Here is a 14,302-nt window from a genome sequence, read left to right as displayed (position 1 = left end):
TGTACTGGGCAGTCTTCACCACCCGCTGGAGGGCCTTGCGGTTGTAGACGGAGCAATTCCCATAACAGGCCGTGATGCAACCGATTAGGACACTCGATGGTGCAGCGGTAGTATTTGGAGAGGACCCGAGGTGGTAGACCCGAGAGTTAGTGTGGAGGAGGTGTTGTTGCCAATCCTCACAGCCTGTGGTCTGCCCGTCAGGAAGTCCAGGATCCAGTTGCAGAGGGTGGTGTCCAGACCCTGGGCTCTGAGCTTGGTGTCGAGCTTGGAGGGAACAATAGTGTTGAATGCTGAACTGCAGTCAATGAACAGCATTCTCACATAGGTGTTCGTCTTGTCCAGATGTGTTACGGCCGTGTGAATAGTGATGGACATGGAATCTTCCGTGGGTCTGTTGGAGCGGTAGGTATGATGGCCTTGATATGTCCATGACCAGCCTCTCCAAGTACTTCATGATGACCGGGGTGAGAGTGACGGGGCGATAGTCATTTGGGCATGTCACCTTGTTTTTCTTGGGCACTGGGACGATGATGGTCTCCTTGAAGCAGGTGGGGACTACAGCCTGGAACAGGAACAGGTTGAAGATGTCTGAGAAGACGCTTGCCAGCACACACTCTGAGGATGCGGCCAGGCATGCCATCTGGGTTGGCGGCTTTGTGAGTATTCACTCTTTTGAGAGTTTTCCTCACGTCAGCCTCGGAGAGCGAAAGCACCTGGTCTTCCGGAGCAGCAAGTCTTCCTGGATGGCTCGGTATTGTCTGCCTTGAAGCGAGCATAGAATGTGTCAAGCTTGTCTGGGAGGGAGGCTTCGTGGGCACCACACAGCTGGATTTGCCTTTGTAGTCTGTGATAGCATGTAGTCCTTGCCACATGCGTCGCGAGTCTGAGTTGACAAACATCAATTCAAGTTTGAGCTGGAATCCTTACTGGTGAAACTGCCATGTCTGTTTGTGATATTACAACAACAAAGAAGTTACTGCAATCAACAAGTTACTGCAATCAGTTGACAAAAAGACATCATTGCACGTGTAATAGAACAGCAGAATATGTACTGCAATATTTTTTTAAACACATTGGGCGACACTCCTCACCTCCGCTTTGTTAACAAAACAAAAACAATAACAATGGCCGTAGGGCAGAATATGATTGACAGATAACAGAATATGATTGATCAATATTCAAGGACAAAAGGAAGGAGCAGAAAGCTCTTAGTGCATTTTAATAGTCCTGTACAGTATCTAGCTTCGGTGTTGTACCCAATGATGTTATACTGCACATGTACATGTCATGTTATGATGTGTGTCATTGTACCTTTGTAGAGGTTCTTGGGGTTCTGACAGGTGTGCCCGCAGCCATTGGAGCAGCACTTCTTGACAGCGGAGCACTCTCCATCCTCCTCGCAGCTCTCCACACAGGCTGCAGCGAAGCCACTGGCCTTATCAGGAGCCGGGCAGTCCCCCTGCTTCACCCCCTCCACAGACTTCAGGAACTCACAGCTAGTCAGACACTCATAGTGCTTCTTGGGAAAGAGAGTCTGGAGGGTAGAGGGGGAGGAGGAGGTGGTAGGAGGAAGGGGGGGGGTCAGGAGGAAATTTGACTTATGCTTTTAACCCAGCCCCTCCGAAAGACACATACATACACAAAGGTTTTGGAGAGGTGCAGGGGGCTGCCACACTGAGCGCCTGGGGAGCTGTTGTTGAGGGGGGTTAAGTGCCTTGCTCAAGGGCACAACAACATGCAATGGTATCTAAGATTTCATACCAGCAACCCTCCGGTTGCCAGCTCACTTCCCGACAGATTGCAGGCTTACCTCTCTAACCGCTAGGCTACCTGCCGAACAGGAAGGTCAGTGAGCTAACAGGCAGGTCAGTGAGCTAAGCTCAGTGAGCTATGGGTTGCAGGTAGCCTAGCGGTTAGAAGCATTGGGCCAATAACAGAAAGGTCGCTGGTTCGAATTCCCGAGCTGACTAGGTGAAAAATCTGTTGGTGTGCCCTTGAGCAAGGCAATTAACCCTAATTGCTCCTGTAAGTCGCTCTGGATAAGAGTGTCTGTAAAATGTCTAACAGGCAGGGCAGTTAGCTAACAGGGATTGTCCTGTTTACATTGGACCTGATGACTAATTTGAGTGGTGAGCAAGTTAAACAGCTTTTATTCAATCTAACACAGAGTGCCATTACATTACAGTAGAGAGAAAAGAGTCTCCACTTTGCTTGATGCTCTTTGTTCCCTCAGATTTTCAGACTTTCAGACTCTGGAGGGAGCACTCAAACTCAGAGTCAGAGATGACATACGTACCTCGCATAAGTCCTGGCACTGGTTTTCCTTCAGGTCCCAGGATTCCTTGCAGGGCTGTAGGCACTGTGAAAGGGAGAAGGAAGGGTGTCAGTGCTTGAAAGAGCTAGCCACATCAAAGAACTGCGTGTGAGCGGAGCCAGAGAGGGAGGGTCTCTCACTCAATTCAAAGGGGCTTTATTGGCATAGGAAACATGTTTACATTGCCAAAGCAAGTGAAATAAACAATAAACAAAAGTGAGAAGAAACAAATTTACTATTAGAAATTAACAGTAAAACATTGCACTGAAAAAGGTTTTTTTTAAAATAGAAATGTCAAGTGTTATATTATCAGCTATGTACAATGTTTTAGCAATGTGCAATTAGTTGTAGTACGAATAGTAGGGGGAGATAAATAAACAGATAAATATTGGTGGTATTTATTATGTTGTTTGTGCTCCAGTGATTGCCCTTTTCTCATGGCAACGGGCCATTAATCTTGCTGCTGGTAAATATGTCTCTCTAATGTGGTCATACATTTGGCAGGAGGTTCGGAAGTGCAGCTCAGTTTCCACCTCATTTTGTGGACAGTGGGCGCAGATCTTGTCTTCTCTTGAGAGCCAGGTCTGCCTATGGCGACCTCTCTCAATCGCAAGGCTATGCTCACAGAGTCTGTACATAGTCAAGGATTTCTTCATTTTGAGTCAATCAGAGTGGTCAGGTATTCTGCCACGGTGTCCTCTGTTTAGGGCCAAATAGCATTCCAATTTGCTAAATTTTTTGGATGATTCTTTCCAGTGTGTCAAATAGTTATCTTTTTGCTTTCTCATAATTTGGTTAGGTCTAATTTCATCGCTGTCCTGGGGCTCTGTGGGGTCTGTTTGTGTTTGTGAACAGAGCCCCAGAACCAGCTGGCTGAGGTGACTTTTCTCTAGGTTCATCTCTCTGTAGGTGAGGGGTTTGTGGTGGAATGTGCATTGCTTCCTTTTAGGTGGTTGTAGAATTTATCAGCCCTTTTCTGAATTTTGATAACTAGCGGGTATAGTCCTAATTCTGCTCAGCATGCATTGTTTTAAGTTTCTCTCTCTCCCCCTCTCTCACTCAAGTGGAATAGATAAGAAACAAAGTGGAATAGATAAGAAACAAAGTGGAATAGATAAGAAACAAAGTGGAATAGATAAGAAACAAAGTGGAATAGATAAGAAACAAAGTGAAATAAACAATTTCGAAATGTATATTAAACATTACACTCACAAAAGTAAAAAAAAATTACATTTCAAATGTTATATTACTGGCTATGTAGTTGAATTCTCCCTCCCTCTCCCCCTCTGACTGCCAAGCACCTCCCTAAGCCACTTCCACGGCACACACCACAATCAGCAGTCACACCTCTTTGTTGCAGATGCCCCACATACCTTCTGAGAACATCAACAATTTTCTACAAAAGGAGGTAACAGGCCAAGGCCCAATGGGGATTCGTTTCTGAATAGAGCAAAGAGCACAAAGTCACCGTGACTACCAAAATCCATTCAATAGCTGGGATATTTTGTCTGGCTCTTCTGCCCTTGACAAATTCCTTTCAAAAATGCATCCGCATAACCCCCCTCAACCACCCTATCCTCCCCTTCCACCTCATGTCTGGACCTGATACAGTTTGGCACTGGCACAAACACTCTCCCTCTCTCGCTCTCTGTACCTCGACCAGTTGTACACAGATCGTATGGTTAATAGATGATACACCCAGTTAAAATGTTATTGGGATTCCCTTTTTAAACACGTGGAACTTATTTACTGGATGTTTGCCCCGCGGGCATGGGCTCAAAGAGGAGCCTAGTTGTGACTGCAGTGCAAGTTGTTTAGCCCAACATATCGGATGAGGAATTGAAAATGAAAATACACCAATAACGGTCAGATTCCTCTCGCTGTAAATACAACAGCTCGCCCTCAACAAATCAAAAACTCAAGGCTAAATGTAATAAAACATGAAAGTTCATGCATGTCCAAGGGAATCAGGCATCAGATGCCACCGCAGAAAAGGGGCATGAGTTCAGAACCTCAGATAGGATAAAGGGGCTGGAGGTTGATGTGTTCCTGGTGCTGCTAGCTGGCTGCTACAGAACCAGTGGTACTAGCAGAACCAGTAGGAGAGTCTCCCACAGAGGAACCACTGCTGGGCTGCTGCTTCTGTGTAGCCACTGGGACGGGCCCAAACCACAGTGACCAGAGACCTGCCAGAGCTAGTCATTCAGCTCCATTCAATTTAGACCCTCTGCACCAGCTCCAACACAGAGACCCAGCAGCTAACTGTCAACAGACTCCACCACCGCATTCCTCGTATGGGAAAGTTCAATATGTTGGTCAGCAGGGGGGAATAATCTTTGATAAACAAGAGATGGAAACATTCCGTGAGAAGAGAAATGAGAGCTAATGAGGGTTCGTGAGGTGAACTTCTGGCCAGAGACTTCTGGATGTCTCGCTTCAGTCTCACAGACCATTAGATATTAGATACAGTATATTAGTCATTCAGAGGATAAAGTACAGTATTTGTCCATGTTTCACTGACGCAGAGACAAGCACATAATAATCTCTTAAAATGCACCGTTGATGTAAGAAATGACTCATCTCAGTCAGGGAGGTGAATCTGTGTTTATGAGTTTTTAATTAGCTCATTAGCAGCGTCTGTCGTTATGCCATTTCCAGTGAAAAGTTTATTTGCTTTTTATGGAGTGCGTAGGACGGGCACATGTTGAAGTGTAAACCTGGCTTCTGGGAGGAACATGGAGCAATCAGGGCCCTGCGCTCGGCTCACCTGCCAGTTCTCAATTACACACTGTGGTCTCTGTTAGAACTCTGCTCGCTTGGTCTCACCTCCTGAGTGGGGTTGGAGGAACACTGTCTGGGTTGGAGGAACACTGTCTGGGTTGGAGGAACTCTGTCTGGGTTGGAGGAACACTGTCTGGGTTGGAGGAACACTGTCTGGGTTGGAGGAACACTGTCTGGGTTGGAGGAACTCTGTCTGGGTTGGAGGAACTCTGTCTGGGTTGGAGGAACTCTGTCTGGGTTGGAGGAACTCTGTCTGGGTTGGAGGAACTCTGTCTGGGTTGGAGGAACTCTGTCTGGGTTGGAGGAACTCTGTCTGGGTTGGAGGAACTCTGTCTGGGTTGGAGGAACACTGTCTGGACATTCAAGTGTTGAGGACTGAGAGAAAGGGGATAGAGGCGGGAGACAGTTCCATTTTTCTTCAGTGGCTTCAACCTCCCCTAAAACCAAGTACAGTATTGACTGGATGTGACGAGTTCAGAATAAACCCCTGGGGATTAAAAATAAACCACTGTGGTGTTCCACAGAATACTTCAGGGGAAAAACACAGAAATAACTTTCAATAGACCTTCAAGTGCATTATTGAATGTAAAACTATTGCTCTAACATACTCATTCATATAAAATGCATGTTTACATAATCTTACTGAAGTGTCTTTCAAAACCGCATATGTCCTCACAAATGAAAGGCTTAATTTAGCCCATTTAACTTAGCCCATTTCCAGTGGCAGTACAGGGTAGTAGCAGCACTAATGACCAGCCTTCCAGAGGCACCATCCTGGAACAATGAGGTGTTGAGGCAGTGGCTTCTGCTCCAGCAGCCTCTCTAGCCGAAAGGAACCTCAGCCAGCAGACACAGCACATGCCAAAGCCCTAAAATCCCCTCTACAAATCACTGAACATACACACGTAAGCCGCGGGATCAAGCCAATTTTCCCATTGAAAGATCTTGTGTGCATGGGAATTAATGCATTCCATTGGTTGAAGAAAGGCTCTGGTCCCTTTATGGTTAATCACAATTGGATCTATATGGGAAGTGAAAATGGATTGAAACTTGCGTTTGAAATGCTCGCGTGTCAAGACAAGTGGAATTCAGATGGCATTCCATGCTCAAAAGATTACAACATAGATCCGACCTTGTATGTTAGCGCATGAAGCCTATCACTTTCGACATTCGTCTCACAATGACTTTGTACAAAAAAATATGTTTTCATACAATAATAAAAAAACGATGCCGAAATACAAAAGAAAGGAAGTGCATTCCTAAGGATTTTGCCTGTCTGACAATCTCTTTCTCTGAGGGAGTGGATATGTCATAAAAGATGATAAGTATTTGAGTTCCTCACTGTGAGAGCTCTCCCAGGTACCTGACAATCTGTCAGCGTTTCCCGACAGTCACACCCACAGAACGGACATTTTAGTAGGACAGGGGGCGTGAACCACGACAGATCTCTTGCCAAAGCAAATAGGAGACGCTCTGTATAATTACAAAGGTGACTCATCAATCAAAAGACAACATGGAAGCGAAGGCGGGTAATTGCGCTGGTCATGTTGCATCTGTCTGGTTAACCTGGGTGCCAGTCTGAGATAGAGTTGAAGCTAATGCCTAAGACTGGCATCCAGGCTAACATCTTTTGGAATAACAATGCCACACGAGATTGTTCTATGATGCGTTAACATATTTATATGCAAGTTTCTACACAAAAAAATATGTTGACTTGAAATGTAGTCCCGTGTAGCTCAGTTGGTAGAGGATGGCGCTTGCAACACCAGGGTTGTGGGTTCGATTCCCACTTGGGGACCAGTATGAAAATGTATGCACTCACTAACTGTAAGTCGCTCTGGTTAAGAGCGTCTGCTAAATGACTAAAATGTAAAATGTAAATGTTTTCACTCCCAGATGTGAACAAGCACATTGGCTATCAGTAGAGGCTTGAGTTCCACCAGAGCTCTTGGCTAGAGCAATGTCCCAACAAAACCGTTTGTGCTCCCAACTCTCCCTTTGTGTGCTTATCATCCTCCCTAAACAGTGATACAGTACATTCTGCATGGCTAAGTAGAGCCAGCCATGGCCTGTCACTCCCCATTTCACGCTGTAGTAAAACACAGCAGTTGTTGCACTGGTGAGCCCTGAAAGGCTTTCTGTGGGGCCGATGTGAGAGTCAGAGACTGAATGGCTGCCAATGCCACAGCCCCGTCCTCAGTTTGTTACGGAGTAGGGGGTTGGTTGGGTGGGGAGGAAAGGCAGGGGAGTGGGGGGGACAGGGGGGAAAACGGCTCAGCTGTGTGCCTGCGTGCGCATCCTAGAACGGTGGCTGGGCTGGGGGCATGCTGGTTATCTTAGGCCATCGTAAAAAAGGCTCACTTCCCAACGGGGACAGCTGGAACAACACAAACTCTGAAAAATGTCTTGCATAAAATGTCACAGAAAGTGTTATGCTACAGTTAATGAAGCGTGAAACGCTACCAGACGAGATTGCCGCGGGCTTCACAACACACACTGTAGACATAACAAAAGGCAGGAACATCACTCACACTAACGTATTACATAGGACACGTTTCCCATACTGTCTGAGCATATTTCTACAATCATGGGGCGGGTTTAGGAGAGATGTGTGTGGCTTTCCGACGACAAGCTATATGATTGATTCCTTCATTTCATAAACATACTGTGATCCATCAAATAAACATAATATTTCTACACGTGGATAACCAATATGAGAGCTTTCTATCCATTCTTTTAACTATGAAGTTGACTATAAAGTCACCTAGGCCCTATGCATACATAACATAACAGGCCTCCCAATCCATCATATACGTTCCACCCCCATAAAGCAAAAGATGGTTGGGGCCAGTAGAAACTATCGATCGTGGCCCTGAAGTTCAATGTCAGCTTGGCGAGGCGAGCTGGTGGTCGGGGGGATATTTACGAGGTGTGTTTTGAGTCCCAGGGAGGGTGCAGCACTGCAGCAGGAGGTACCAAACTCCTCTGGGAGAGGGCGATATGGAGGGATCTCTGTTGTTGATCACACGCTGTAAATCTCACCTATCTCATTGAGTTATGACCCTTTTCTGCTGCCCTGGCACCACCCACACACACACACCAGACTCAATTACTCCAGCGCCGCTCGCTTGCTAGGAGCCCCGCTCATATTTATCGACCCATACAGGAGCTACCACTGCTCACCAGGTCCTACTCTGGTGCAGTGGTTAAAGTTCCCCCACTCTCCTTCTCTCCGTCTCAGAAGAGCCGCTATGAGCACCATTACTCTTGATGTTTCTCCCGTCTTCCCCATGTTCCCCTCATTCTTATTCATGGCAGAGGGCCCACTTCAAACTGCATTAGAGAATTCAAAAGTCAGCTTGATTTCCATCCAAATCCATATTCAAGTCGAGCGTTTTATTTCAACCCTGTCCTAGAAAACATAAAAAAAGTGAATTTCATGACGTATATGAAATGAATTGAAGTTGTACATCTGGTGAGAGGTTGCCTGTCGGCTGATGCACACAGGGAGTATCAAAACAAGCATGAGGTCAACACATCAGTTGAAACATATTTCATTGAGTGTTGGGTTGTGAATAAGTCGAAGATTGTATGCTCAATACGTCTTTGATTTGTCATTAACTTTCATAGGATTGTAAAAATGTTGAGAATAAATCTGGGTGGAGTGACTATCGTGAGCTATTACACTGTAAAGTTCAGAGCACCTTTAGTTCAGGAAACCTTCCACGTTGTTCCTTCAGTGGACTGTGAGTAACATGAGGTGTGGTCGTGCATAAGGCTCTCAGGTTGTCTCTCTCTGTGTGCAGTAAACCAACACAGGTGCATTTGGAAATTCAGTCAAGGCACGCTACCACACTAGTGTGTGAGTGGATTAGGTATGTCAAGGTTGGAGGAGAAGGAGACCGATTAACTGAAGTGCTCTAACTTGAAACATGATTCTACGTCTCCCCTCCCCAGCACACAAACAAACGGACACACGCGCATCCATGCACGTGTAGCACATGGGGATGTGTGAAACTTATGTCTTGTTCACATTACCAATAAGCACTCTGTTACGTTGCACCGGATGTCATGCATTTCAATGGGGATGTCCACAACGGAGTGGAATCGCAACGTCCGGACGCATGCGTGTGTGTTAGTCAAACTGCACGCTGCTTCACACACTGACCAACGAAAGGTAGGCCACGCGTCACCTTCAGCATTCAAATGTTTGTAAAACGGCTTGTGAAATATTAGGCTTTATAAGTTGAGTGACAACCAATGTTAATTTGTTAGGTTATTGTTTTCAAATGCGCTGTTGAAAATTGTGTTTTACCGGAGCTTGTTCAAGTTCACCATCAGCAATAGTTTGGGTAGTTTAGCTTTGAACAATCATGTACACTGAGAGTATAAAACATTAAGAACACCTTCCTAATATTGAGTTGCACCCCTTTTGCCCTCAGCACAGCCTCAATTCGTCGGGGCATGGACTCGACAAGGTGTCAAAGGCGTTCCACAGGGATGCTGGCCAATGTTAACTCCAATGCTTCACAGAGTTGTGTCAAGTTGGCTGGATGTTCTTCAGGTGGTGGACCATTCTTGATACAGACGGGAAACTGTTGAGCGTGAAAAACCCTGCAGCGTGCAGTTCTTGACACACTCAAACCGCCTGGCACCTACTACCATACCCCATTCAAAGGCACTTAAATATTTTGTCTTGCCCATTTACCCTCTGAATGGCACACATACACAATCCATGTCTCAATTGTCTCATGGCTTAAAAATCCTTCTTTAACCTGTCTCCTCCCCTTCATCTACACTGATTAAAGTGGATTTAACAAGTGACATCAATAAGGGATCATAGCTTTCACCTGGATTCACCTGGTCAGTCTATGTCATGGAAAGAGCAGGTGTTCCTAATGTTTTGTTTATGGTCATTCTTAGATATACAGGGTAAAGCTGATAATTTCATAACGAGGACTGTAAGAATTATTGCTACCTGCACTGCATGGGCGAAACGGAGGAGAGAAAGGTTAATTCCCTAAAGACTTCTAACCAGTCTAAACCTTTCGATTTGGAGACGTGGGTGAAATCCAAATGTGTGTTATATGTTCATTGGCTATGTGATAGTACATTTTTAAAGATGAATATTGATTGATACATTACTAGCTCCAACACTTGGAATCTGCAAAAATGACATTAATTAGTGGTGATGGTGATTTCAGATCAAAAGTGTGGGGGGGGGGGACCAAAAGCAACCATTTCCCCCCTTATCTGATAGTGGAGAGGTAGATGCCCAGTCTCCCTTATGCCTACATACACCATGGACATATACATCATTTACACAGACAGACAGAGAGGAGGTCAGTTCAGACAGATCCAGCTCAGACAGATCCAGCTCAGACAGATCCAGCTCAGACAGATCCAGTTCAGACAGATCCAGCTCAGACAGATCCAGCTCAGACAGATCCAGTTCAGGAGCTCCATCAGCAGCAGATTTGATTTTAGAAAGGAAAATGAATGTGTTCAAGCAACAAATGTTAGTGCATCGAATCGTACCAGATCGAACCGCATCGATTCGTTCCACTATTCCTCCCAAATCACACAGAATTGTTTCAAAGTCAAATGTATCGTTCCTGTATCGTATCAGAGCCCATGTATCTAGATACGTATCGAATCGTCTTGAGGGAAAGATGCAGTTCCCTACTTTTTAGCTAGCTTTTCGTATGCCACCGACTGGTAAGACGCTTCAGGTAGGCAGTCACGTGTGCTAGCAACGCAGAGGTCCTGGGTTCGAAGCCTCGGTGTGAGACAAATCAGGAGGAAGCGGTACTCGCTAAGCAAGCAGCGTGACGTCCTTTACACACACAAACACACACCTTTCATCACAATTCAAGCCCTGGTTTGACTCATGACGTAGACTTCAAAGGCATTCTCATTGGTTTGTGTTGGTTATGATGTTTACCATGGATTACATGACTCATGTCACAATACGCCCTCTCATAGGTTCACAGCACAGAGTAAAGATCACACAGACATGCCTCTTTCTCAATGTCTGTCATATAACAGACTAGGGGAGAAAACAGTCTGGTTTCCATCTCCCTCTTCATAGGGTTCATCAACTCCTTTCATAAGGCCCTTGGTCTTTGGTTATTATCTCAGATTTGTTTCTAAACTCATTTAATCAACCACTTTCCATCCGCCATTTGGTGGCAATCATAAGTAGAGTTGCAACATTCCGGGAACTTTCAATAAAGTCCCTGGTTTTTCCAAAATCCCAGTTGGATTTCTGGAAAACCAGGGAATTTACTGAAAGTTCCCAGAATTGTGTAACCCTAGTCAAAGCATAAAGCAATTAAATATTCCCCAGAATACTTTTATAGCTCAATATAATTAACAGGGTAATAATTATGAGCAGCAGGAATGCATGACAAGTAAGTCAACATACATTTCTTAAATGTTCTTTGACACAATTAACGATTACATTACATGCCAACTCTCTAAACGGCCTTAAAAGAGAAGTAGTTATAAAACATTGTGAATATCATTATCCATCCAATGTTTTCAAAACAATATTGTGCTCTAATGGGCTGAAATGTATATGGTTGAAAACTTGCTATTCTGTTCTTCAATAGAGAGAGGGGGAAACGGTGAGCAACTTAGCAGGTGGTATCACAGACATTCTTTGAGTTAAACTTAAATTATTAATTTAAATGCAGTTGAAGGGAACAGACAACAAAGAGTCTTGGAGGAATATCTTGCCAGAAAGGGAGAAGGGGAAATAGGGGGAGGATGGGAAAGAGGGGGAGAAGGGGAAAGAGGGGGAGGAGGAGGGTTCATGCATTATACATGTCACTCACAATCAGAGCTGTCTGCTTAATTTATGAGCTCAAAAAAAAAAAGACAAAAACGCCCAGCCCAGCCAGGATCGAGGCTTTGTCTGTCTGCTGTGGAATGCAATAGCAGTTCACTTAATACCTAAGGACTCTGAAGTTCCACCCATAACAGCCACCAACATCCCACTCACTACTATATCATTTCTGAAACATACATACCGACACAACAATCAAAGCAGCAACGAAGATGATGAGTCATTTTGGTCTGGTCGTTTGGTACTGTTGTTACATTACGCCACCAGCCAGCCGGGCCAGCCAGCCAGACAAGACAAGAGGTGAATATTACAGTGGCCGGTAACGTGAGCCTCACTTATCACCTTTCTCAGGGCTCGGTTTACACGTCATGACAATTAGACTCAACAGGATGTCTCCATCAGACGGGGTCAGATGGGTTATAAACATGTCTAGTTGTCCTTTCACTGTTCTGCGGTGGCCTGGGAAAGAGCTGGGCCCTCTGTGGGCCCTGTGGCTGTCCCACGCCACTCTGCTTAACGTCCCATCTGATTACTGTACTCTCTCCCCCATACCAGTGATGATGGGAACCACCACATCGTCCTGTATGATGATGGACGAATGAAAGCGGAGCATAGAAGTGGAGAACAAGCTAATGCACTTTCCCAGCATCACTCAGAGTCATTTGTTTAGGCTTTGTTTGACAATGCAAGATTTCAAGTTCTGATAATCAGATCATATTTTCCACACAATAGGAGAGAGAGAAAAAATCATGTTATGGGCAATGTAGTCCGTGGTGAATTGTGGAGATAGTGGGCAATTAAATGCATTTAGGCTTCGCCAACGTGCTCCTGTTGTGCCCGTACACTGGGACTCAAGGAATTACAAATGAAATGTGGATGATTTGAAGTCTGGAGGCTTCAGGCAACTCTCACTATCTAGGTGAGAAACATCTGCAACACCACAAGTCTTCTGAGGGAGTGAGACTGACCTAATCACATTCCACTGCTATCTGGATTGTAAGTGTTTCTCTTAGAGAAACACTTCAAATCCACTTCTCCCACTCAACCAGCCCCCACAAACCTCTAGTAGCAGACACAAATGGTAGTGGTCTTCCCCCTGAGTAAACTTGATCTGTATCATCTCTACCAATGAGAATATACCATGGAACACAAAAGCCAGAATGTCAATATTCAGAGCATGGGAGGCTTTACCCAGAGGGCCACAAGGCCAGGTCGAAGGTCACTGGATTTACACTGCTGCGTGTTTGTAGGGATCAAACGAGAGCTTAGGCTGGAATGGCCGATTTCGATTACAGAGCAATTAGGAGCCTTTGGAAATCCTAGCAGTGTAAATTACTCTTCTGCTGACATAGTGACCAGTGACCACGCCAACTCCCACACTCATTCCGAGATTGTAAGAGCTGAGAGTTTCTGCTGACTTCATTTATACCAGTGATGCCCTACTGAATATCACAGAACAGTGTTTCCCCTAGGATGTTATAAAAACTAGTTTCCTGCAATTCTACACATTTTGCTATGGCTCATGCCTTGTTCTTATGCTATCTGAGGGACAAAAAGTCTAATGGGGCCCCATGCCATGTCATTTTCGGAATTTTATATTTTCCCTAACGGTCAACTTTATATTTTGGTGATTGTTAGTTTGCAAAGATGATCCTCCTTAAAAATATATAGCTCACTTATCTTTTCTACATACTTTATATCTGGTTTAAGTCATTTAAGTTTACACTGAAAACATTTTACCATCCTGAAAATGATATATATATCTATATATTTTTTTATTGCAGTGGCAGCCACGATTTAGCAGCGGTGATGCGCCGCTGCTAAATGCATAAAGGGGAAACACTGCAGATGATCTGTGCAGTTTCATTTCATGAGATGAATATGACGAAAATGATGTGATGGATTTGATTACAAATATCCATCATCAAAAACACCCTCCTGATGAACACCCCTTTAAACTAACCTTCCTCATATCTGTGTCCCAAACTGTGAAAGGTAAGAAAATATAGTGCTGACTTTGTATAACAAAGGTTGACATTCCAACTTTTCCTTCAGTGATCTCTACTCTAAGAGGTCTAAAAGAAGGGTTGATAGTAACAGAATAGGAGAGGACGAAGCTATGGGCTGAGCTTGTGGGTGCTGATAAGTCACACAGCCAGAAGAAAACAGCACAGAGTTCCTTGTCCGCAGAATGGGAATAAACAACTTACACAAGAGCAGATTGTCTCAGTGTGATGGGTCATTATTGCTAGAAGAGGATTTGACAAAAAAGAAAAGCAGGAACATTAAGAAACGGCTGACATTTGACAAGGAGACGTGTCAAATTGTACTAGCTGTGAAAGCTTCTTTCGGATTAA

At 44.8% G+C, this 14,302-nt stretch overlaps 1 protein-coding gene across 1 annotated transcript in view; it reads right to left on the bottom strand.

The window, feature by feature from the left end:
* Positions 1 to 14,302, bottom strand: part of LOC121536861 (anosmin-1-like) — a 76,384-nt gene that overhangs the window by 39,783 nt on the left and 22,299 nt on the right. The window contains exons 3-4 of the mRNA XM_041844466.2: positions 2,297 to 2,359; positions 1,312 to 1,534 (exon numbers count right to left, since the gene is read on the bottom strand). Of these exons, the coding sequence (XP_041700400.1) occupies positions 1,312 to 1,534; positions 2,297 to 2,359 (286 nt within the window). The remainder of the gene's footprint in view (positions 1 to 1,311; positions 1,535 to 2,296; positions 2,360 to 14,302) is intronic.

This window comes from Coregonus clupeaformis, chromosome 23 (assembly GCF_020615455.1).
Source record: "Coregonus clupeaformis isolate EN_2021a chromosome 23, ASM2061545v1, whole genome shotgun sequence".
In the NCBI taxonomy this organism is placed as follows: domain Eukaryota; kingdom Metazoa; phylum Chordata; class Actinopteri; order Salmoniformes; family Salmonidae; genus Coregonus; species Coregonus clupeaformis.
Note: the sequence above shows the minus strand (reverse complement) of the source record. Positions and strands in the feature narration are given on the sequence as shown.